General features: G+C 42.6%; 1 protein-coding gene across 1 annotated transcript; it reads right to left on the bottom strand.

Annotated features, from left to right (window-relative positions):
- On the bottom strand, positions 1-24,152 carry Serinc3 (serine incorporator 3). The gene is made up of 10 exons (XM_069989819.1): positions 24,004-24,152; positions 20,615-20,776; positions 17,051-17,238; positions 15,404-15,483; positions 14,305-14,442; positions 10,683-10,852; positions 8,633-8,723; positions 6,509-6,689; positions 3,939-4,163; positions 1-3,230 (listed from the first exon to the last, which is right to left on the bottom strand). The coding sequence occupies exons 1-10, from the start codon at positions 24,040-24,042 to the stop codon at positions 3,092-3,094; spliced, it is 1,413 nt and encodes a 470-aa protein (XP_069845920.1). The 5' UTR covers positions 24,043-24,152; the 3' UTR covers positions 1-3,091.
- Positions 24,153-25,803: the final 1,651 nt, after the last annotated feature.

Consider the following 25,803-nt stretch of genomic DNA (forward strand, 5'->3'; position numbering starts at 1 on the left):
TGAAGGAAAAAAATGGAAAAGCTTTATTCGACTTTGTTACCCTTTTACAGTTTAGTATTGCTTTGATTTTTGAATTACATAAGGCAAAGGACAGGACACTAAAACATTTTTGAAGTTCAGAAACTTTACAGCTCTTAATGTGGCTCCCCAGCTGTTAAGAATCTACTTTGTGGTGGTTACAAGAGCCACACCCACCTACCCTTAGCAGCCTTCGCAACTTGATTTCCACACAGGAACCTGACATAAACGGCTGGTGTTAAGGACAGGGGTTCCAACAGCTCATACAAAGCCCTGTTTCCCTAACCTCACCCCTTCCCCAACCAACACTGCCCCATGTTTGCTTAATCATCTACAAACACCTCAAGTGCAGCTTCCATCAGATTTTAAACATTTTCTTAAGCTTTTGTTTAATCATATTGAGAGTAGCAGCTGTTGTTCAGAGTGCTTACAATGGGTTGAGCATTCTGCAAATTTTTTTTTTAAGTCAGTTGTAGGGCTTGAACTCAGCACCTGGGTGCTGTCCCTGAGCCTCTTTATGCTCAAGGCTCGCACTCTACCACTTGAACCACAACACGACTTCCAGTTTTTGAGTGGTTAATTGGAGATGAGTCTCATGAGAACTCTTCTGCCTGGGCTGGCTTCAAAATGCAAACCTCAGATCTCAGCCTCCTGAATAGCGAGTATTGCAGGCATGGGCCACCAGTGCCTGGCTTTAGTCTTATTTAAACAATCTTAGGAACAATACTGAGGCTCAGAGAGGCAGCCACTGGTCTGTGAAGCATAGCATGTACTCAGTATGTATCAGCTGATTGACCTGATAGCTAGAAGAGGTCAAAGCTAGGATGCCAACCCAAAAGGCCTGACAACCAGGCCCGTGAACCAGCCTTCAGGGACCACCTCCACCCTGTGATGGAACCTGCTCCCCACCTTCATAAATGGACATCACTTGCCCATATAACTAAACCAGATTCCTCAGTATCTATGTCCCCCTCATAGCTAATTCTAATTACCAAATGATTCTAGGCTCTCAGTTTCTTTCTATATCCTATTCTATGTCTAGATTTCAAGTCTCATATGGATTGCCCATAATCATCTCTTCTATATGTTAGCCAAAGTGACTGATGACATCCTTGTTTAGGATACTCTGAATATGCTTTCTGCTGTCCTCAACATCAATCAGGTTCAAACCTAGGGTTTGGAGGTGGGGGAGGATACAAAGCTTCCACAACTCAACCTCCTTGTCCTTCCCTTTCCAGCTTTAAGGAACACTTTCCCTGAGCTTGCCCGTCAGAAGCGTCACCCACCTGTCCTGTGACTTGCTGGCTGACTCCTAATGACACTTCTAGGACATCCATAGTGACACCCTCTCCCCCAAGTACTTCACTTTTCAAGTAGCTCTAAAATGCCAAGATCGGGGCTGGGAAGGTGGCTCAGTGGCAGAGCGCTTGCCTTGCATGCATGAGGCCCTGGGTTCAATTCCTCAGCACCACATAAACAAAAAGAAAAAAGCCGAAGTAGCGCTGTGGCTCAAGTGGTAGAGCACTAGCCTTGAGCTGAAGAGCTGAGGGACAGCACCCAGGCCCAGAGCCCCATGACCAGACCCAAAAAATAAATAAATAAATAAATAAAAATAAAATGCCAAGATCACAGCACTAATTCACCCAACTAATTTTTACTCCTTTTAAGATGAAGAGCAGGTGCGCCTGTCAAGTTTCAAGTTGCAACCCAGAACCTACACAGCCTGGTGTCAGGATAGACACCCATTAAATCTTTGCTGAGAAAAAATATTTCATTCTCTCTCTTGATATGCTGCCTTTTGGAAATATGGTTTTGTTTTGTTTTGAAGTGGTACTGGGGATTGAATTCAGGGTTTTGTGCTTGTCAGGCAAGTGCTCTTCCACTTGAGCCATACCCACCGCCTAGGAATGTTTTTTGACAGTGCATTAATTGTCTCTCACCTACAAAAGTCGGTGGTAAAAAGAATATTCAGAACAGTTTCTGAATGAATTTAAGTCCTAAGAATATTCAGGTGAGTTTCTGAACGAATTTAAGTCCTGGCTCACTAGTCAAGACTATACATTTTGAAAGAATAGGAACATCTTGACTAAATGCTAGATAAACCTGTTACTCTCCAGAAACAACAAACAGTTGCTGCTCAAGTATTAATGAAGGAGACATAAGGATCTGGGTATGGTGATGCACACCACAGGACTAGCACACAAGATGTTCAAGGAGGATCCTGAGTCTCAGAGACCAGCCTGGACTACATAGCAAGACACTGTCTCAAAAAGAAGAAAAAAAAAAGCTTAATATCTAGTTTAATCAAATACCTTTATAGTGCAAATATAATAAATTGACATGCATTTTACTTTTACATACTGGTAACAAGATCATTACAGAAACATTGCAATGTTTTCCCAAGTGAGTCTTTGCTTTAATCAAACCTACAAAGCATTTATTGAAACAAACATATCTGATAAAGCCATGGACTTGTATCAAGCAGCATCAATGCTATAGTATTAAAAAAGTAAAGAAGACTCAAGATGTGGAAGTAGTAGCCTTGTCAGCAACCCTTCTTCTGGGGAAGGACTACATACATAATCCTCACCCCAAAACTAAGATACGCTACACCTCTGAAGAGCTTACACTAAATGGTAAAGACCTTTACAGAGGAAAATGTCATAGTAATGTATTACTTTTTTGCCTTTTAAGGAGAATGAAATAGAAATATATTAAAGATAGGCTCAAATATCCAACATTCTTATATCTTATACTTTAAATCAAAGCTGTATGAACCTACAGGTCTTTATAAAGAACTATCTTCACAGCACAGCTGTAGTTCTCTTTAAAACACAAAAATGTTCCCTTTGTGCTATATCCTTCCAAGTAAACAAAATATACATTGAAATAAAAAGTTCAGATTCTGCATCAAGCATTATTCACTCTTGCCTTTTGATATATAAATCTGGATATAATCAAATTTGCAAAGGCATTCACTTAATAGTTTAGTTAAAGGAAACTAAAAAGGGATATGAGTTTTCAGCAAAGGAGACCTTTATGAACTTCAGCAGAGTCCTTGGCATTGGAGAGTTTAGCTGAAGTCACGACCGGTAAGAACCAGTGGAGCCACGAGGGTCCAGACATAGAGGAGGAGGCAGGCCCAGCTGGATCCCATCTTGACCCACACAGCTGGCCACTCGCTGGTCATCCTCTGGAAGTTGGCAGTAGGGCTTTAAAAAAAAAAAAAAAAGAGTTATGTGAAGATGTGAAGAACCTGGTACTGACATCCTATATCTCCTGGCCAAGGCTGAAAAACTCCCCCAGTCCCACTGCTTGGCACTAGTCTAGGAGAGTTTTGGTTGGGGCTTTAGAAGCTGTTATTTTTAGGTCTTGTGAGCTGTTTCCCTCCTCTCAAATGGTATTTTGTTTCTTGCCTGCATGAAAAAATCCCACTGTGCTTTGGGCAAGGTTATGATCATCCACTGATTCTAATTACTGGCAAAGACTAGATTGAAATGACCTGCCTTCCTGAAACTTTCTTTCCCAGGAACACTACTGTGACCAAAACACTCTGGTATGGCCAGATCTGGCACTGAATACTTCTGAACAAAGATGGGTTAGACTACATGATGTCATGATTCTCTTAAATAACTCAAGTCTGGAAGAGCTACCAGTAATTTGCACTGCAAAGCATCCTAACTGGGTTTTCAATGCTAGAAAAAAAAAGCTGCTAAAGTATTTCGAGCTGGTGGTAGAGACATATGCTAGCTATCTCTGCAATTCAGGAAACTGAGGTAGGAGGAGTATGAGTTCAAAATGATGCCTGGATCATATGGTGAGATCCTATCTCAAAAAAAAAAATTCCAGGCAAGAACATTGGACTCAGCTTCATTATATGAGTAAGAGAAAGGGTCCTGCAGGGATTCAGTTCCTCCCACCTGTACCAGTTGGTCATGGCCATCATGATGTACAAAGAAGCACAGCAGAGCATCAGGTGGAAAAAGGAGTAGTTGTACTGCACTCCGTCTTTCTCGTTGTCCACGGCCCGCCGTGGCTGTCCATCTTCTTCATCGCCGGCTCCATTGACCGTATCGCCCAGAATCACACTGTCGCTCCCTGAGAGGGTCAGCTTGTTCACTTGGCTGTTGCTGGATGTACGGATGCTGGAAAATGACCCCAAAGAGGACATATTAGAAAAGAGCCTTTTAGGGGCTGGGAAGGTGGCTCAGTGGTAGAGCGTTTGCCTTGCATGCATGAGGCCCCGGGTTCGATTCCTCAGAACCACATAAGCAAAAAGGAAAAAGCCGGAAGTGGCACTGTGGCTCAAGTGGTAGAGTGCTAGCCTTGAGCTGAAGAGCTGAGGGACAGCGCCCAAGCCCAGAGTTCAGGCCCCACGACCGGACCCCCTCCCGCCCCACGACCGGACCCCCTCCCCCAAAAAAGGACAAAAACTACAATAATACAGGACTTTTTCATATTGATAAAACACACCAATTTTATTTTATTTTATTACTTTTTTGGTCTGAGATTGGAACTTGAGCTCGGTACCTGATATTTTTTGCTCACTGGCTAGTAGTGCTCTAACCAACGAAGCCATGCCTCCATCCCCAAACATAGCAATTAAAAAATAGAGAAAAAAGAAAGAGAGCTAACATCACACTTAATGGTAAAAAAACTATTTCTTCTAAGAACAGGAATAAGACAAGGATCCCACAGTTGATTTTTCTGTCCAACTTCTACCATAAGTTCTACTTTAAGCCTGTGTTGTACATCCTACCCACAGGCCTAACTACTGAGCTATACACCCATTATGAAAATGGTTTAAAATTTATTGTGGTAAAATTGATTATATAAACCTTATGATTATACTAATAGAACTACTAAACCAGATTATTTTATTTTATTTTTGGGTCCGGTCGTGGGGCCTGAACTCTGGGCCTGGGCGCTGTCCCTCAGCTCTTCAGCTCAAGGCTAGCACTCTACCACTTGAGCCACAGTGCCATTTCCGGCTTTTTCTTTTTGCTTATGTGGTGCTAAGGAATCGAACCCAGGGCCTCATGCATGCAAGGCAAACGCTCTACCACTGAGCCACCTTCCCAGCCCCGTAAATTAGATATATTTTAGAAGGATAAATTTTATGGTATCTGAATAAAAATTAAACATTAAATAAAAAATTAAAACATTAGGTCAAAAAGCAGAACAAAGTCATAGGTAATTCAGAAACAATGAATATATGCCTGTATTCTAATAAAACTTTATTTACAAAGATAGCTAGACAGTCCAAGGGCTACAGTTTGCCAAATCTTTTTTTTTTTTGCCAGTCCTGGGGTCTGAACTCACTCAGGGCCTAAGTGCTATACTTCAGCCTCTTTGTGCTCAAGGCTAGCATTCTACTACTTGAGCCACAGCGCCACTTCTCGCTTTTTCTGAGTAGTTTGTTGGGCTTTCCTGCCTAGGCTAGCTTTGAACCATGATCCTCAGATCTAGCCTTCGGAGTAGCTAGGATTATAGGCATAAACCACTGGTGCACAGCTTAGTTTTCCAATTCTTATTTTAAGCAATCCTTTAAAAAAGCATGAAGAGAATTTATAATGTAAAAGACTGCCGAAATTAGAATGACCCATCTATATTTTACACAATATATGTATTTACATTATTTCTAATTTTTAAATTATGTAACAATGATATAAACAAAATTACATTGATCTATATACATTACTACTATATACTATGTGTATATATATACACACTATGTGTATGTATATGTGTATATATATATATATATATATATATACACACATAGTGTATATACACTATATACACACACTATATATTACAGAGTACTGTATCTATATACTACTACCAACAAAGGAAAAAGCCTGAAATACTATGTAATAAATGTACTTCACGGGAAAAATGGATTTTGGAGGAAAGGGCACCTTCATTTTCTACTTAATACGTATTTTTTCTTATTTTACCAACTTACATAAAAGAATTTGTCCTTTCCTATTTCAATTATTTCATATTAAAGTAATCCTACAGTAATGCTACTGTACAAAAAAATATCAGTGAAGTGGCTGGTACAAGTAAGTTAAACCTGGAGTTTTGTTTGATTAACTATGGAACTTTTTGGGGGCAGTACTGGGGTTTGAACACAGGGACTTCTGATAGCCATGCTGGCGCTTTATTACCTGAACCACATTCCCAACCCTGTCTCAGTTTTCTTTCAATAGTTTATGTCCTGGTCAACCTGGATTTTAATCCTCCTACTTATACTTCTCTTCTAGCTGGAATGACAGGAGCATCCCCACCACAATCAGCTTTACTGATTGAGAAGGGAGGAGGAGGGTCTCACAAACTTTTGGCCTTTTCTGGTCTCAAACTTCAATTCTCCCAATCTCTATCTCCTCCATACCTTGGATTTCAGAGCACCTAAAACACTAAAATGGCTAGCTCACTGTTATTAGTAATTTTTATGATAATTGTATGATGTATTTTTTTCACTTACCTAGAATACATAAGGCAGCAAAAAAGGACTAACAGCCCACAAACACCATTTGCATCCATAAAGTGGCTATTTGTTGATGGGGGAGCAGCGGTGGGGGCTACAGTGGTTGAATTTACAGACTTTGGGGTTGGTGCAGCTATGTTTGTAATGATGCTCAGCAGGGCAGGGTTGCAGGAACGATCTAAAAACAAGACGTTTTCAATTATTTTCTTGCCAACAAAGAATCTGAAGGTGGTCTATACCATTCAGTCATGATGTCAAAGATGAGAATGCTACACATGAAAGAACTGAAAATTCAGGGCTGGGAAGTTGGCTTAGTGGTAGAACGCTTGCCTTGCATGCCTGAGGCCCTGGGTTCGATTCCTCAGCACCACATAAGCAAAAAGAAAAAAGCCGGAAGTGGCGCTGTGGCTCAAGTGGTAGAGCGCTAGCCTTGAGCTGAAGAGCTGAGGGACAGCACTCAGGCCCAGAGTTCAGGCCCCACGACTGGACCCCCCCCCAAAAAAAAAAAAGAACTGAAAATTCAGCAATCAGTAATGAGTTTGTGTTGCAAGTGGCAATTTCGTTCTAGGAAAAGAAAAAATAGTATTTGTCAAATTTCACATGTGTTCCTCAAGACTTCATTGGTTGTGTACTTTAACAGACAAACCCTTTTAGTTCTTTGCCCAAATTTTGCACACAAGTTTTAGCATATTTTTAGTTTTAACATATTTTTAATTTTTTGTTGTTATTATAATAAAGGTGATGTATAGAGGGGGTTACAGTTATGTAAATCAGGAAAAAAGCACATTTCTCTTTGGACAATGTCACCCCTTCTCTTGCTCTGTTTTCCCCTCCCATTCCTGCCTATAAGTTGTATAGTTTATTTTCACAGTGTCCAGTGATAGTTTTAACATATTTTATATAATAATTTATCATTGGGGTAGAGGGGTTCCTGCAAAAACCATTTTAACTTTAAAAGGAGTTAACAGGAGAAATAAACCTCTAGGCCTGACAACTATGGGCCATGCCTGTAATCCTAGCTACTCAGGAAGCTGACATCAGAGGATCATGGTTCAAAACCAGCAGGGCACTGGTGGCTCACACCTGTAATCCTAGCTATTCAGAAGGATGAGATCTGAGGACTGCAGTTCAAAACCAGCCCAAGCAGGAGGTCCATGAGACACTTATCTCCAATTAACCAACAGAAAACCGGAAGTGGTGCTGTGGCTCAAGCAGTAGAGCGCTAGCCTTGAGCTGAAGAGCTGAGGGACAACAGTCAGGCACAGAGTTCAAGACCCATGACCAAAAACAAAAAACAAAAACAAAATGGCCAGTGCAGGAAATTCCATGAGACTCTTACCACCACCTAACCACAAAAAAGCCAGAATTATAGCTGTGGCTCAAGTGGAAGAATACTAGGCCTTGAGCATGAAAGCCTTAGTTCAAGCCCAGACCAGAGCCAGGAAAAGAAAGAAAAAAGAAATATCCTCTGTATATCACCTTTATAATAATAACAATAAAAATTATTTCTAAATAAATTATATTGAAAGAAAATTTCCCCCTGTTGTTTCTGCTAGAGCTTGAGTCCCAAAGTAAACTTCACTTAAATCAATTCTAACAAAGGATCAAAACAATCCAAAGCTCGACTAGTCCAGGTAAATAAGGCCCAGTCTACTGAAGGACTGCAGAGCGTCAGCCTGCTAGTCTGAATAATTATGGATAGATGTGGGGAATAAAACTTAAAAGGAGCCAGGTGTTGGTGGCTCACCCCTGTAATCCTAGCTACTCAGGAAACTGAGATCTGAGGATGAAGGTTCAAAGCCAGCCCAGGCAGGAAAGCCCGTGAGACTCTTACATCTAATAAACCACCAGAAAGCTGGAAGTGGTGCTGTGGCTTAAGTGGTAGAGTACGAGCCTTAAGCTGAAGAGCTCAGGGACAGCGCCCAGGCCCAGAGTTCAAGCCCCATGGCCAACAACAACAACAACAACAACAAAAAATATGTGAAAACCTATGGTAAGCCACTGTAATTGATGTGTTTAACATTTTCTCCAGAAATGTTAAACTACGTTTAGCTCTAGTTTTTGTACCCACCAAAGGAGTACTTTGCTACTTTCATCACTGAGTTATTGACAGTCCCTTACCAGGTTCATTGGTCATGGCTGACCATGTGAGGTAGATGGTGTAGAGAGTGATGATAGAAGACTGCAGGAGGCCAGAATGAGGCTGGTGTTCCTATGGAATCAAATGGAAAACAAAACCATGTATATTGTTCTAAAAGTTTTAGTCCATTGTGGGGCTTGGGCGCTGTCCCTGGGCTCTTCAGCTCAAGGCAAGTGCTCTACCACTTGAGCCACAGCGCCAGTTCTGGTTTTCTAGTGTTTATTGGAGATGAGTCTCACAGACTTTCCTGCCTCTGCTGGCTTTGAACCGTGATCCTCAGATCTCAGCCTCCTGAATAGCTAGGATTACAGGCGTGAACCAGCAGTGCCCGGCTAAAAGTCTATGTACTTTCTTGGGACTCACTAAACCATTAAGTAACTGAGACCTTCCTGATTCTCAATATTGAAAGATGACAAGTAACCAGTCCTTCAGTAAGAATTAGCTACAAAAGAATTAACAAGTATCTACTGCTGGCTCTCAAACATTTTGTAATCCTGAAAAGTTCTCTATCACAATGGCTTTGGTTTTCTAACCCCTTTGTATAACAGGAAAAACCTATACTCAGTTCTACCACTAAAATGCTAGATGATCAGTTCCTTGAGACTTGAGTTTTCTGAGTCAGAGTCTACTAGGTTCCCCAGGCTGGCCTGAAAGGTATTCTCACACTTCAGCTTCGAAGTTCCTGGGATCCACTTTCAAGCAAGTTTCTTTACAAAGAAAGTGATATGTAGATATTGTTTTTCTTTTCTTTTTGTCGGTTGTGGAGCTTGAACTCCGGGTCTGGGCGCTGTCCCTAAGCTCTTCAGCTCAAGGCTAGTGCTCTACCACTTGAGCCACAAGCCCCACTTCCAGTTTTTTTTGTGGTTAATTGGAGAGAAGAGTCTTATAGACTTTCCTGCCCAGGCTGTCTTTGAACCACAATCCTGAGATCTCAGCCTCCTGAGTAGCTAGGATTACAGGTATGAGCCACCGGTGCCTGGCTAGATATTATTTTTCTATCTAACACTCATTGAATTTTTTTAATGTATTGTATTTTTGGGGTGACAGGACAGTGGGGGAAGAATCTAACGGTACCAAATTTAGGGCTTTATGCATGTTAGACATGCATGATACCACTAAGATACACTCCAAACCTGTACAGTATATTGAAGAGGAAACTTAGGAGAGTATGTGTTTTAGTGGGATGCTGGTGGCTCGTATCTGTAATCCAAGCTATTCAAGAGGTTGAGATGTGAGGATCACAGTTCAAAGCTTGCCCAGGCTAGAAACTCTGTGAGACTCTAATCTCCAATTAACTACCAGAGCTGTGGCTCAACAGTGGTAGAGTGTTAGCCTTGAACAGAGAGCTCAGGGACAATGCCTGGGCTCTGAGTTCAAGCTCCCCCCCACCAAAAAAGGAGCACGCATTTTGTTAATATTAAAATCAATTAGGGCAGGGAAGGTGGCTCAGTGATAGAATGCTTTCCCTGCACACATGAGGCCCTGGGTTTGATTCCTCAGCACCACATAAGCAGACTGAGACAGCACCCAAGCCCAGAGTTCAGGCTCCACGACCGACCAAAAAAATAATAATAATTAAAAAAAAAATCAGGGCGGGGGTGTGTGGAGATGGGAAGGGATGGGAAAGGCAAACAAAGGAGGAGGCAACAATGCTTGATAAGAAATGTACTCATTACCTTGCTCATGTAATTGTAACCCCTCTGTATTTTCACAATAAAATAAATAAATAAATAAATAAATTACTCTAATCTAATTGCCTTAAAAAATTGGCTAACAACTCTTAAGAACCATTCCCAAGATTTAAATACTTTTAAAAGAACTACAGTTTCTCAAGCTGTCTAGATTATTAATGACACAGAAATAAAAACAAGTAAATTCTTAGTGGTTAAATAATTAAGAAAGTGTTTTCATTATATAGAAAAATATTTAGGTGGGGAAAACTCAAATATAAATTCACTAAGTTACACAGGTTCTAAGTTTAGCATTAACTAAAAACCTTTCACATGAGGAAGAAGCAGAAAACCACCATACCTGAACTTTTGGGAGGATGGATACAACAGAAACCACAACACAGAGAATCAAGTTAATACTGATGAAGAATTTGTTTTCTGTGCAGCCATCTGGCTTGGTGTAGAATTTGTAGAGGAGCCCAACAGAGATGATTGCCAGGATATAAAACAAGCTTGTAACAGAGAGTAAAACTAGAAAAAGAGAGACCAGTAAGAATGACCACAATTATACTAAAGTTAATGAAGTCTAATTTTTCTTCTATGCTATACAAAAGATACTGACTCACTATTATGGTAATGTAACAAGATTTAAAAGCCCCAAGATTAGTTTCATATTGTGTTAAACTGACTTATTGTTAAATCCCAAAACCCACCAAGCAACTGAGTTCACTATCTAGATTATTTGATTTTATAGGTTGGATGATCAATCTTCAAATCATTAAGGTCTTCTACAGTTGTATGATTATGATTTTGTTTTGAGGACATGGTTTTGGTAGATAGCTCATGCTGGCCTGGAACTCACTATATAACCCAAATTTATGGCCTAAACTTCTCATCTGCCAACCTCCAAAGTATTGGGATTTACTAACATGAACCATCACATCATAGCTGGCCCAAAATGAGTTTCTAATTTTTTATTTAGAAGAATTATTTTTAAAAAGTGATAAAGTAAAATAAAATTTTTATTTTATTTTTTTATTTTTTCGCCGGTTGTGGGGCCTGAACTCTGGGCCTGGGCACTGTCCCTCAGCTCTTCAGCTCAAGGCAAGCGCTCTACCACTTGAGCCACAGTGCCACTTCCGGCTTTTTCTGCTTATGTGGTGCTGAGGAATCGAACCCAGGGCCTCATGCATTGCAAGGCAAGCTCTCTACCACTGAGCCACGTTCCCAGCCCTAAAATTTTTATTAATCTGAAGAAAGGAATTTAGATTGTCAGCACCAAATGCATAGTACACTAATACAACATTACACATAATTTTATGATTTCACTATTAATTTTTATACACAAATACACATATGTACATTAAAAAAGGACTAGAAGAAAACATATCATGTGTGTGTGTGTGTGTGTGTGTGTGTGTGTGTGTATATTTGTCATGGAGTTTGAACTCAAGGCCTGGGCGCTGTCCCTGAGCTCTTTTGCTCAAGGCTAGCAGTCTACCATTTTGAAACCCAGCTTCACTTCTGGTTTTTGAGCAATTTTTTGGAGCTAAAAGTCTCAAGGGGACTCTTCTGCTCAGGCTGGCTTTGAACCTTGATCCTCAGATCTCAGCCTCCTAAGTAACTAGGATTACAGGTATGATCCACTGGTACCCAGTCAGATTAATATCTTAACAGTGAGAAATTATTTGATAGCTGGATTATTGGAGAAAATGTTTTCTTTTTGGGTGGGAACTGAACTCAGGACCTTGTACATGTTAAACATATGTGTGTGTGTGTGTGTGTGTGTGTGTGTGTGTGTGTGTGTGTGTGTGTGTTGTATGTATATATATATATATTCCATCACTCAGCTACATGATGGGCCCCAGAAATTTTGTTTCTCAAGTTCTTCACACAGAGCACCTATTATTTGTAAATGAAGAAATCTCTTATTTATTCATTTGCCAGGCTAGCCCAAACTTACTATGTAGTCTAGACTGGCCTCACTTAAGATCCTCCTTCCTTGGCCTCCCAAATTCTGAGGTACACCATGTCTGACTTAGGCAGGTGTTCCTCCTAGGCCTCTCAACCATTATTTTTCAAATGGCTAGGCCAGATCACACTGTTCCTAATAAGTAGATGGTTGAAGAGTTCTCTTCCCATCACCAAATTCCCATCATCAAATAGGCTGTAAGTCCAACTCCTAACTTAGAAGAAATATTTTTCTTTTATTTGGCAATACTGAGGTTTTTTTTTTTTTTTGGGGGGGGTTGGTCATAGGGCTTGAACTCTGGGCCCAGGCACTGCTCTTGAGATTTTATGCTCAAGGCTAGCATTCTACCACTTCAGTCACAACTCCACTTCTATATATGAGTCTCAAGGACTTCCTGCCCAGCCTTGCATTGAAACATGATCCTCAGATGTCAGCCTCCTGCGTAGCTAGGATTACAGGCATGAACCACTAGCACCTGGCTGAAATGAGAAATTTTTTTTTTTTTGGGTTGGTCATGGGGCTTGAACTCTGGGCCTGGGCGCTGTCCCTCAGCTCTTCAGCTCAAGGCGAGCACTCTACCACTTGAGCTACAGCGCCACTTCCGGTTTTCTGGTGGTTTATTGGAGAAAGGAGTCTCACAGTCTCTCCTGCCCGGGCTGGCTTTGTACCACGATCCTCAGATCTCAGCCTCCTGAGTAGCTAGGATTACAGGCGTGAGCCACCAGCGCCCGGCAAGAAACGAGAAATTTTTAAGTACCTTTTTCCCAACAGAAAACTTTTACAAGAGATATGGAGTCATACTTTGATTAAAACAAAGGGCTGTCACCCCTATTGGCCTGAAATATATAAGTAGCCATCCAGTTGAGGTTCCTATTCATGAAAACAGTATATCAAAACTACTAAATGTGTGACTACTAATAGGCCACAACATATAACTTCTGATCTTCATCAAAAACAAGTATTTACATTACAAATACAAAAATAAATTAATTGAAAGAACCCAATGACTTAAAATTTATGTGCTTGAGCAAAAAGCCCAGGCACAATGGCCAGGCCCTGATGGGTTCAAACCCCAGGAGGACCAGAAAAAAAAAGTTACTCCTTTTCAGCAATGTAAATAATTCACAATGGAGATTAGAGCTTTTGTAAAAGGTAACTCCAGTGGTACAGGATGGTATACATCTGTTATCCCTGCTACCTGGGAGGCACAAAAGCTGGGTACAGTGAGATCCTACAGCAAAATTAATCAGTATAAAGCCCAGCACCGGTGGCTCACAACTGTAATCCTAGCTATTCAGGAGGCTGAGATCTGAGGATGAAGGTTCAAAGCCAACCTAGGCAGGAAAGCCCGTGAGACTCTTATCTGCAATAAATCACCAGAAAACCTGAAGTGGTATGTTGGCTCAAGTGATAGAGTGCTTGCCTTGAGCTGAAGAGCTTAGGGCCAGCACCCAGACCCAGAGTTCAAGCCCTGTAACTGACAAAAAAAAAAGAGAGAGACTGGAGGGGTGGGAATGTAGCTTAGTGGTGGTAGAGTACTTGCCTAGAATGCATAAAGCCCTGGGTTCCATTCCTCAATACCACATAAACAGAAAAATCTGGAAGTGGTGCTGTGGCTCAAGTGTCAGGAGTACTAGCTTTGAGCAAAGGAAGCTCAGGGACAGTGCCCAGGCCCTGAGTTCAAGTCCCAGGACTAGCAAAAAAAAAAAAAAAGAGAGAGAGACTGGAGATGTGGCTCAAGCTTAATAAGCTTGAGGTCCTGAGCTCAAATCCCAGTACTACCAAAAAAAAAAAAAAAAAATCAGCCAACCAATAACCAAAGCAAAAAGGACTAGAGGTGTGGCTTAAGAGGGAGAGCACCTGCCTAGCAAGTGAAAGGTACTAAGTTCAAACCCAGCACTGCCAAAAGGAGAAGGAGAGAGTACAGATCTATGTTGAGGGTTCATATATTTAAATCACTGGAGATTTTCTTGTTAACCTATGGCTCTCAAATGTGAATTTAGATACTTACCAGCATACCACACCCTTGGGTTTCCTTCTTCCATGCGATTTACCCATGATTCATTCCAAGAGTGAGCCAAGTCTACCAAGAGCACCAGCTGGATGAAGATGAAGAAAGCAGCCCCCACCATGCCAACAATAAACCAGACTACAAACCAAGAACAAAGAGTTACTCTTAGCCATAGGAATAACATTTCAGAATATTACTAGTCAAGTAAGTGAGAGCCATAAAGCCATCCTGGCTCTAGCAGTACAACAGGCCATCATAATTCCAAAGTCAAAGTATCCTCTGAGAAGTGTTCTTTGGGGTTTCAGACCTTTCTAAGGGAAGTGTAGGGCCTGACATTCCAAATAAGCCTTTTCCTTCATTTGGGGGGGGGGGAGGGGGAAGAAGAGGGTGAATGATAAGGAAATGTGGCTTAGTGGTAGAGTGCTTGCCTACCATGCAAGAAGCCCTGGGATGGATTCCCCAGTGCCACATAAATAGACAAAGCGGTAGTGGCATTGTGGCGCAAGTGCTAGAGTGCTAGCCTTGAGCAAAAGAAGCTCAGGGACAATGCCCAGGCCCTGAGTTCAAGCCCCAAGACTGGAAAAATAAAAAAATAAAAATAAACAAAAGAAGGAAAATCCTCAGCTGTCACTTGATGCCAGTTAAAGAAGCAAGTTAAAACAGGAATAATGGAGCATAAGAACCACATGCAGATGTGGTTTAAGTGTTAAGAACCCACCTAACAAGCACAAGGCCCTGAGTTTAAACCCCAGTAACACCAAAATTTACAAGTCCTCGCACTTTCAAACTTTGATTTCGTTTTGCTAAGCGCAAAGATAAAGTATTAAAATACTAGCAGATTCATATAGGATTCCAGAAAAGCTAAGAAATGAGTGTAATGCTTCTTGCTTTAATCAACCAAAGCATTAGAATGAAGCCATATAGTTAGTAAAAGGCAAAAGATTTATACAATATGAAGAGAAACCAGAGCATTGAGGTCATATACTTAGATACCAACTAATTTAATGGTCAGTTCTACAAAATCCATTAATGAAATATATCTCTAAGCGAATCACCTAAGAGTTTATACATCTTATAAATGACCCCTCCAGAGCCATACCTGAGGTGAAAGGGCCCCCAGGGATGTAGAAAGATCCAACCATGATACCAACAATGGCAGCAATTTTGAAAAACCAAAACCTATTAAAATATAAAAATGCACTTGTGAAATGCTAATTTTCATCCTATACAAAGAAAAATGGCTGAACGAAAAGATGAAGTCAACAGCTTTTCCATCCTGTCTATAGACTTACTTCTTCATTTGACATGCAGTTATTTCATCCAATATTTCATACAAAGTATGATAGTCTCATAAAAAATATGCCATTCACATAAACTCATATCTTCCTACTTTTAGGACTGAAAGGTAAGGATTTTTCTAGAATTATGAGGAGTTCTAACAGTGTTATCTACATACATTTAACTTATCAGACATGCGAGAGAAATCCATTTATAACATGTGACATAACAATCTTGTCTACAATCATGCTCATTACAGGCTTAAAGCCAGGACCAAATCTGACTTTCATTCCATCATCTGTAGTAACAGCCTTTAACAACTAAATAGAAAGTATCAGGCTTTAGAGTTGACTGGACTCTGAGCTTCAATCTTCTTTGGTTGAGAAATCTTAAGCAACGTATTAAACCTTTCTGAAATTCAGTTACTTCATCTATAAAATTGGGATGAAATAGACTGAAAATTTACAAAACTCCCTCAGTTTTCAAGTAATAGATAAATGTAAACAGGAACTGGCAATCAGGAGTGGGAAGCAATACAATCAATATACATAAATATTTTTTTCATGGTTTTATCTTTTTTTTTTGGGTCCGGTCATGGGGCCTGAACTCTGGGCCTGGGTGCTGTCCCTCAGCTCTTCAGCTCAAGGCTAGCACTCTACCACTTGAGCCATAGTGCCACTTCTGGTTTTTTTCTTTTTGCTTATGTGGTGCTGGGGAATTGAACCCAGGGCCTCAGGCATGCAAGGCAAGCATTCTACCAATGAGCCACCTTTCCAGCCCCTCATGGTTTTATCTTTTTTTGTAGGTTTAAAAAATGTATCAAGCCAGTCAATCAATATACATCTCTATATATTTTTTCATAGGTTTACCTTTTTTGTAGGTTTAAAAAATGTATCAAGCCAGGCACTAGTAGCTCACACGTAGCTATTCAGGAGGCTGAGATCTGAGGATCACAGCTTGAAGCCAGCCCAGGCAGAAAAGTCCCCATATCTCAACGGCTTAAAAACTGTGGAAGTGGTGCTATGGCTCAAGTGGTAGAATGCCAGCCTTGAGCACAAAGATGCTCAGGGACAGCACCCAGGCCCTGAATTCAAGCCCTACAACCAACAACATTTATTTTAAACAATAGAAGTGTTCGTGTGTGCAAGCACATGCACACATTGCCTAGTACAGTATCTGTTGAAAAGGTGCTCAATGAAATTCTAGGTACCTTAAGCAAAGATATTAAAAAAAAAAAAAAAAGCAAAACAGGACAAGGAGATTCTCCAGCCCATCTTTTCTGAATTATAGGACTCCAAATGAAAATTAACAGCAAACCAAGTTTAATTTCACATGTACAATAGTTCAGAACTACATCTGGACCACTGACATATATATTCCACTGTTTCCATATAAATGGCAACATGACCTGCTGAAAGACAGGAAGAGTCATACCATAAAAAAAGAGTTAATCATCAATCTTACATACCCATTGTGTATTGCTGCTCTTGGATCTTTGCTTGTTTTTACTTTTATCATGAGCAAAAAGAAGGCAAAGAAAAAGATGGCAAGGGCAAAGTTGATCCGATACACAGCTTTATAACCAACCAGCACATCACAATCTGATTTTGTATCCACCATTTTGATTTGGAATTCTCCATCACAGAATCCAGGAATCTGGAGGGGAGGGAATAATTTTATTAGACGGAAATAAAATTCAGAGATCTTATTGCACTGTAAGAGCTTAGATTTATAATACCAACCACTTTAGGAACCATTAGGTATGAATTTTCTCTCTGACTTCCAACTAATAATCTCATTACCAAATAGTATAAATAATTTAGTCAAGAACTAAAAATGGAATGAGTGTGGTGGGCATACTTGTAATCTTGGCATTTGGGAAACTGAGGCAGGATGATTTTGAGTTCTAGCCAGGGCTACATAGTAAGTTTAAAACCAGCTTTGACAACTTAGCAAGATATTGTCTAAATAAATAAGGGGATAGGAGTGTAACTCAGTGGTAGAATACACACACATAGCATGGGTGATGCCCTAGGTTTAAACCTCAGTAGCAGCAGAAGAAAGTGCTTTCCTAAGCATTTATGCTAGTGAGGTTATCTCAATTTTCTTATTAGATTTTCTAGCTATAACAAACTTCTTCCAAAAGCAAAGGGCTAGCCTAGCTGAAAGCTTAAACCTACAAGCAAAGAAAATATCAGTCATTTTTCCAGTCCTGGGGCTTGAACTCAGAGCCTGGGCACTGTCCATAAGCTTCTTTTGTTCAAGGCTAGCACTCTACTTGTTAAGCCTTGCCAGAAAACCACACAGACATCCAGGCACCAAGAACAAAGAAAGATTTACTGCCAGCAAAGGGATTGGCAGGGCAAGGCAGCAAGGCCACTTGAGAAGCAGCCCCATCAGTGTCAGAGGTAATCTTTATAACCTGGAGGGGTTAGGAGGCAGGGACTTCATCATGGCAGACTAGGATTTATGGCAGCTGCCCAAACAGCAGATAAGGGGCTGCAGTTTCCCAGACTGAAGGTCACTTTAAGGGGTCCTGTTACCTTATATGGTAGTAACTGCCTCAGTGAAGTGCCATCTCAAGGTAAAGCGGGGAGAAGGCCGATTATTTACCGCCAGCACTAAATGGGCCTGATTCTCTATTTACTGCCTGCACCAAACAGGCCTATTGATGAACTCTTTGGGAAAGATGCCTGCAAGGTCCTAGGAAAGGAACATAAGCTATGAGAAAGGAGCCATTTGAACTAACACCACCACTTGAGCCATAGCGCCAGTGCTACTTCCAGTTTTCTGATAGTTAAATGGAGGTTAAGAGTTTCATGGACTTGAGGCTGGGAAGGTGGCTCAGTGGTAGAGTGCTTGCCTTGCATACATGAGGCCCTGGGTTCGATTCCTCAGCACCACATAAGCAGAAAAAGCCGGAAGTGGCGCTGTGGCTCAAGTGGTAGAGCGCTATTCCTTGAGCTGAAGAGCTGAGGGACAGCACCCAAGCCCAGAGTTCAGGCCCCACGACCGGACCCCCCCCCCCCAAAAAAAGAGTTTCATGGACTTTCCTGCCCAGGCTGGCTTTGAATGTGATCCTCAGATCTTAGCCTCCTCAAGAGTTAGGATTACAGGCATGAACCACTGGTGCCCAGCTCCCTGAATCTTTTTATTTTTTTTTATTTTTATTTTTATTTTTTGTCGGTCGTGGGGCTTGAACTCTGGGCCTGGGCGCTGTCCCTCAGCTCTTCAGCTCAAAGCGAGCGCTCTACCACTTGAGCTACAGCGCCACTTCCGGTTTTCTGGTGGTTTTTATTGGAGATAGGAGTCTCACGGTCTCTCCTGCCCGGGCTGGCTTTGAACCGCGATCCTCAGATCTCAGCCTCCTGAGTAGCTAGGATTACAGGCGTGAGCCACCAGCGCCCGGCTTCTTTTTTTTTTTTTTTTTTTTTGTCGGTCATGGGGCTTGAACTCTGGGCCTGGGCGTTGTCCCTCAGCTCTTCAGCTCAAGGCGAGCGCTCTACCACTTGATCTTTTTATTTTTTTATAATCTTTTATTGTGACTAAGTGATTACATAAGTTTCACAGTATTGTGAGATAGTGGTACTTAGTAAAATGACAAACAGTTTAACCTTCATGAGGCAAAGTGTCATTATCGTGGTCTATGAGCTTTGACAATACAACTATTTCTTCCACATCGGGTGATATGTACATTTCTTTCCTTTTGTTTAGTGTAATCTGTTCCCTCTTTCCCTCTAATTCCCTCCCTCCCATCGCTGCCCTTGAGTTGCTTAGTTCGTTTTCATCAATGTCCAGTGCAGCTGATGGGCCTCTCTGTTGTGTTTTCCCAGGTTTCCCTCTGATTCTGTGTCCTTCTCTGCCAAAGTCATTTTTAATATCTGTTTTCTGTGGGTTGTTACACTGGAACCTGAAGATGCACATTCTGACTACCTTTATTTCCGGAGAAGGGCTAATCCCTGGTATTATAAGTCTTAGCCACATACAAAAATAATTTAAGCCACTTGGGAGGTGGAAGAAAGAAAATCATGAGTCTGGACTACACAGAAGACTCTCTCTCAAAACAAACAAGCAAACAAAAAAGCCAGGCGCTGGTGGCTCACGCCTATAATCCTAGCTAATCAGGAGGCTGAGATCTGAGGATCACAATTCAAAGCCAGCCCAGGCAGGAAAGTCCGTGAGACCCCTATCTCCAATAAACCACTAGAAAAAAAAAACCGGAAGTGTGGCTGTGGCTCAAGTAGTAGAGCACTTGCTTGAGCTTAAAAGCACAGGGATAGTGCCCAAGCCCAAAGTTCAAACCCCACGATTGACAAAAAACAAACAAACAAACAAAAAAACACTAGGGCTGGGAAGGTGGCTCAGTGGTAGAGCGCTTGCCTTGCATGCTTGAGGCCCTGGGTTCCATTCCTCAGCACCACATAAGCAAAAAGAAAAAACCCGAAGTGGCGCTATGGCTCAAGTGGTAGAGCGCTAGCCTTGAGCTGAAGAGCTGAGAGACAGCGCCCAGGTCCAGAGTTCAGACCCACGACTGGACTCCCACCCCCCCCCCCCCCCAAAAAAAAAAAGACAACCCAGCCAGGCACTGTTCAGGCCTGTAAAAATCCTAGCTACTTAGGAGGCTGGGATCTGAGGACTACAGTTTGAAGCCAGCCCAGGCAGAAAGAAAAGTCTGTGAGACTTTTATCTCTAATAAACTACTCAGAAAAAAGCCAGAAGTGGTGCTATGGCTCAGGTGGTAGAGCGCTGGACTTGAGCAAAAGCTCAGGGACAGCACCCAGATCTTAAGTTCAAGACCCAGGACCAGCAAGAAAAGAAAGAAAGAAAGAAAGAAAGAAAGAAAGAAAGAAAGAAAGAAAGAAAGAAAGAAAGAAAGAAAGAAAGAAAGAAAGAAAGAAAGAAAGGGAAACCCTAGTAACAATAATGCTGCAATTATAATGATCTTGATTAATTGTAATGGTAAGAATAATTATAACCATAATATTCCAAAATAATAAGTAATAAAAACCAGTGTGCTGTTATTTCTACTCACTCTTTTCAGTTCAGTTTCTATCTTTTCTGTCTGCATGATACAACATACGAGAGTGCCCAGAAAGAGAATAGCAGCATAGATGATCCGAGTCACAGTGGAATTCTTACTGATGGGACAGCAACCGCAGAGCAAGCATGATGCACCACTACAGAGGCATGGAACCTGTCATAAGAACACCAGAGGTCATTTGAGATCTCCTTTATTGCAAAGACGATGCAGAGAAGATGAGACAAACCAAGGTTTGACAGTTTTAACTGCAATTATGTGGTTTCAAGGCAAGGGTTCCTTGCATATGGTAGTGTACTGTAATGCTAGCATTGAGGAGGCTGAGGCAGGAGGATCATGAGTTCAAGACCCCTGGGCTACATAGCTAGACTCTGTCTCAACTGACAAACAGAAAACCATAGGCTCTGGAGTCAATATTATTTCCGCCACTTGAAAATAGAAACAACCCAAAGGACCATGGATTGGAAAGATAAAAGATAATGGGACATGTCCATATCATACATTAGTCGGGCATGTAAAGGAATTTAGTACTGATATATGGCACAATGTGCATGAACTTCAAAAACACCACATTGAGTGAAAGAGGCCAAACACAAAAACATCACTATTGTTCCATTTACTTTAAATATCCAGAATGGTTAAATCCAAAAACACAAAGACGGGCTGGGAAGGTGGCTCAGTGGTAAAGCACTTGCCTTGCATGCTTGAGGCCCTGAGTTCAATTCCTCAGCACTCCTAAGCAAAAAAAAAAGCCGGAAGTGGTGCTGTGGCTCAAGTGGTAGAGCGCTAGCCTTGAGCTGAAGAGCTGAGGGGCAGTGCCCAGGCTCAGAGTTCAGGCCCACGACCGGACCCAAAATTAAAAATACAAAACAAAAACACAAAGACTACTAGGGGCTGGGGGGGGGGGGGAGAGGGAAATGCTGAGTGACTGCTCAGTAGTGATTAAAAAATATAAAATGAAAATATAATAGGGGCTTGAAATACATCGTGAGTAGGATCACAAAAAGAACTTTGGGCATTTGTTTTTTGTTTGTTTGTTTGTTTTGGGTCTGGTCATGGGGCCTGAACTCTGGGCCTGGGTGCTGTCGCTCAGCTCTTCAGCTCAAGGCTAGCGCTCTACCACTTGAGCCACAGCACCACTTCCGGTTTTTTTCTTTTTGCTTATGTGATGCTGAGGAATTGAACCCAGGGCCTCTGGCATGCAAGGCATGCGCTCTACCACTGAGCCACCTTCCCAGCCCCGGGCATTTGTTTTTTGAAGGAATGACTCCCATCCTGTTTTCCCAGGTGCAGAGAGATACCAGGCAAGCCACCAAAGTGCAGACTGCCTAACCAAGCAGGGCAATCAGACCTGAGCCAGGCTGTAAACATTTCATTGTGGGACTAGCCTATAAGGCTAAGGCCAAGCTGTGAGGCCAGGAAAGGGTTAAGAGGTTGGAAGACTAAAACTGTATCCTGTGAAGGTCAAACTGTCTAGGCAAGACAGATGTAGAGCTGTTTGAACATTAAAAAAGCTTGGGACCTTGGGTAAGGGAATACTTACCCTATTCTCTGACCAAATGTGCAGTCACCCCCCCCCCCCATACTAAACTCATATAACCCTTCTCCTTGCTCAGACCCTATAAAAACCTTCATCCAACCCTGCACTGCTGACAGTCTCCAAGCTGATGTGAAGGCTGTGTCCCTGGCTGCTATATCTCATCAACAGTCCTCGCCTGTGGAAGTTCAGCCAGTTTCCTTCCTTTTTCCTCCATTTGTCTAACAGGTTTACAATACAAAAAGTCATGGGGCGATGCAGACAGAGACCTACAAAGCCCAGGACCAAGCAACGTTGACAACTATCAGCATGCTGGGCACCAAGGGCTCATGCCTGTAATTCTAGCTACTCAGGATGGCAGTTCAAAGGCAGCACAGGCAGGAAGATCTGTGAGACTCTACTCTCCAAGTAACTACCAAAAAGCTGGAAATGGCACTGGGGTAGAGCATTAGCCTTGGTATAAAAGCTCAGGGACAGCACCCAGGCCCTGAGTTCAAGCCCTAAGACAAGTATACACACACATAAAAGAAACAAATCCTAAAACCAGCACACACACACACACACAAAAAGAAAGTGGTAGAATCCTTAGTTTATTACATCAATTAGGCAACTAATAATTAGATAATTCCAAGGAAACTTACAACTCTGAAACATGTTTATGAGAGAATTCAGCCTATTCTTCCCCAGATCCTAAAATTTCCTTTTAAAAATGCTTACTGTTTATTGACTGCATTCATTTATTTACCTTATCCTCACAAAGCTCCTGCAGGTAAGAATGTTAAGGTATTTGCTTTCAGATAAATGTTGATGAATGTTAGGTTTGCTTAGCCAAGGTATATCCATCTTGAGGTCCCAGGAATTTTGCTTAAGGTCACCCTGAAATAGAAAACTTCCCCTTTTCCTCTCACTCCCCCCCACACCCCTCGAATTAACGTAGCTTAACACCCACCGGGACCACAAGTAATATCTTGCATCCTAGTTGACCACAGGTGACATTCCCAAGGGACCTCAGACTATATACATATCCTTAGTTACCGTCCCCTTCCCCCCCCCCCCCCCCCAGCAACTGAACTCCCTTCTTCCTGCCCGGCACCCATGGACGGTTAACCCCCTTCCTGCTTGCCCCGTAATCAGTTGTGGGGCTCCAGTTCTTTGCTGGAGACTACCCCTCCGCAGGCTTTTCTCCCCCCAACAAACCTGCGCTGGCAGGCAGCTTGCCTACTTTCTGAACCTCTTTGTATTCTAACAACGAGGTCCTAAAATGTTCAGACTCTAAGTTCCGACTCTGCATAATAAGCGGCCTTAGCATCAGAGCAGCAGCGGGCCTATAGTAAACATGCAGATTCTGCCACGTACTCGGTGGCTTTGGCAAGTCGCGAGCCAGAAATATGATTTTCAAGACACCCCAAATTAAATGACGCCACCATAAAGCAGGGCTTCAAAAGGAACCCGAGAGCCCCCCTGCCCGAGGCGCGCTCCATTGCTCACACGTCCTCCCGCCCAAACTGAGCCTAAAGTCCGGAAGGCGGGGGCGGGGCGATCGGAATTGTAAACAATGGCGCTGGGCCTCCCACATTCCTCCCCGGGAGTCGGCCGGCCACAGCCCCGCCGCAGGCTCCACAGCGGGGACGTCGCAGGCTAGACCACACACACCCCCGGAAGGCCACGCACCTCGGGCCCACTCTCGCTTCCCTGGGGGCCTCAGAGGCCTAGGCGGCTCCAGAGACCCCCCGCACCCCGGGCCCATTCTCGGTCCCCACTGCCCGGGCCTCAGAGGCACAGCTCCCCATCACCGTTCACCCCCCAAATCGTAGATCCTACGAGGACACAAGACTTCCAAACTCACCCAGCTGGCGAGAGAGAAGATGCCCAGCACGGCCCCCATGGTGCTGGTGGTGATGGAAGCGGCCGATCCTCAGGCTCGGACGGGGTGGTGAATACCCGCTGAGGCGTCGCCTCAGAAACCCCACGGTTTCTCAAGCCGGAAATAAGGCCTTCGCACGACGCGTCATTCCCGTCACTGCGTGGCCCCGCCCACCACCCTCCGACGCACAGCCCACCCCCAGAGGGCACCAGTCATTGGTTAGGTGGGAAGGCGGGGCTAAATATGGGGCGGGGTTAAACCGAAGGAAAGGCGGAGCGAAATGTAACTGGAGTTTTAACAGCTGACAAGGTGTCATTTCTTCCCCAGTATTAGTTTGAAAGTCTCTGAAAACACATTAAAGCAGCACAACGGGGTGAATTGCACGGTGATTCTCAGTGTCTGGCCTGACAACTGGAGTTATCTGCAGACGATAACAGTTTAATCTTGGCTGTAGAGACTTGTTTATGGAGAGATGGAAGAGCCAAAATTCCTGTGAAGCCCTTTACTTTTAACTTTTGTGTGTGTGTGTGTGTGTGTGTGTGTGTCAGCCCTGGGGCTTGAACTCAGGGCCTGGATGCTGTCCCTGGGCTCTTTTGCTGAAGGCTAGTGCTTTACCACTTTGAGCCACAGCTCTACTTCCGGGTTTCAGGTGGTTAATTGAAGACTAGAATCTCATGGGGGACTCTCTTCCACGCGTTGGCTTTGAACCTTTATCCTCAGATCGTAGATCCTCCTGCATAGCTAGGATTACAGGTGTGAGCCATGCTTGCCTGGTTTTAACTCTTGAAAGATGACCTAACTTTCATGTAACTAGAGGCTAAACGTTTTGCTGAAGGTTATCACAAAGCACATCAGACCTCAACCATAAATAAAGCTAGGGATGTTGTAACATCTGAAACATATAGATTTCCTCACTTTGCCAGCCTATCGGATCTCCCACGCATGTAAAAGGTGAAGAATTGATGACTTACTGTTTTCTGAATTATAAAACTCTGTAGTTGATGTATGTTAATCTTTTTTAAAAAGTTAAAAAAAAAATAAAGTTCATGTAATCTTTTCCACAGTGGAATATGTCATTCAGGATAACTTCAATCTAAACTCTCAGTCCCTGGACACTCATGTTTGGATCAGAATAAATGTGTCTCTTATTTTCTTGAAAGCAGTCATTATTTTATGTCACCAATCTTCATAGAGTTTTCGATCCAGTTAAGAGATTTGACAGTGGGCTGGGAAGGTGGCTCAGTGGTAGAGTACTTGCCTTGCATGCATGAGGCCCTGGGTTTGATTCCTCAGCACCACATAGGCAGAAAAAGCGGGAAGTGACGCTGTGGCTCAAGTGGTAGAGTGCTAGTAACTGGTAAGTATATCAAGTCATAGTATAATGAGTACTAAGAATTGGCATAGGGGATTACTTTTTCAATAAAAGTATTGATGAGTGTCAGAGAGGGTACTTGCTAAACACATGGAAGGCTCTGGATTCAATCTCCATCATTGGGGGGGAAAAAAAGTACCTACTGCCTCCAATGTAAGGGGAGGGGGACCTGGTTTGAGGGGTTTTTTTGATGCTGTTCCTGGAGCCACTTTGTGTTCAAGGCTAGGGACGAACCACAGTGCCACTTCCAGCCTTTTCTAAGTAGTTTATTGGAGAAAAGAGTGTCAGACTTTTCTGCCCAGGCTATCTTTGAACCATGATCCTCAGATCCCAGCTTCCTGAGTAGCTAGGATTACAGGTGTGAGCCGCTGGTGCCCAAATTGATTGGTTTCATTTTCAAACCTCAGACA

The sequence above is a fragment of the Dipodomys merriami genome, unplaced genomic scaffold, assembly GCF_024711535.1.
Source record: "Dipodomys merriami isolate MVZ:Mamm:240054 unplaced genomic scaffold, mDipMer1.0.p SCAF_39, whole genome shotgun sequence".
Lineage (NCBI taxonomy): Eukaryota > Metazoa > Chordata > Mammalia > Rodentia > Heteromyidae > Dipodomys > Dipodomys merriami.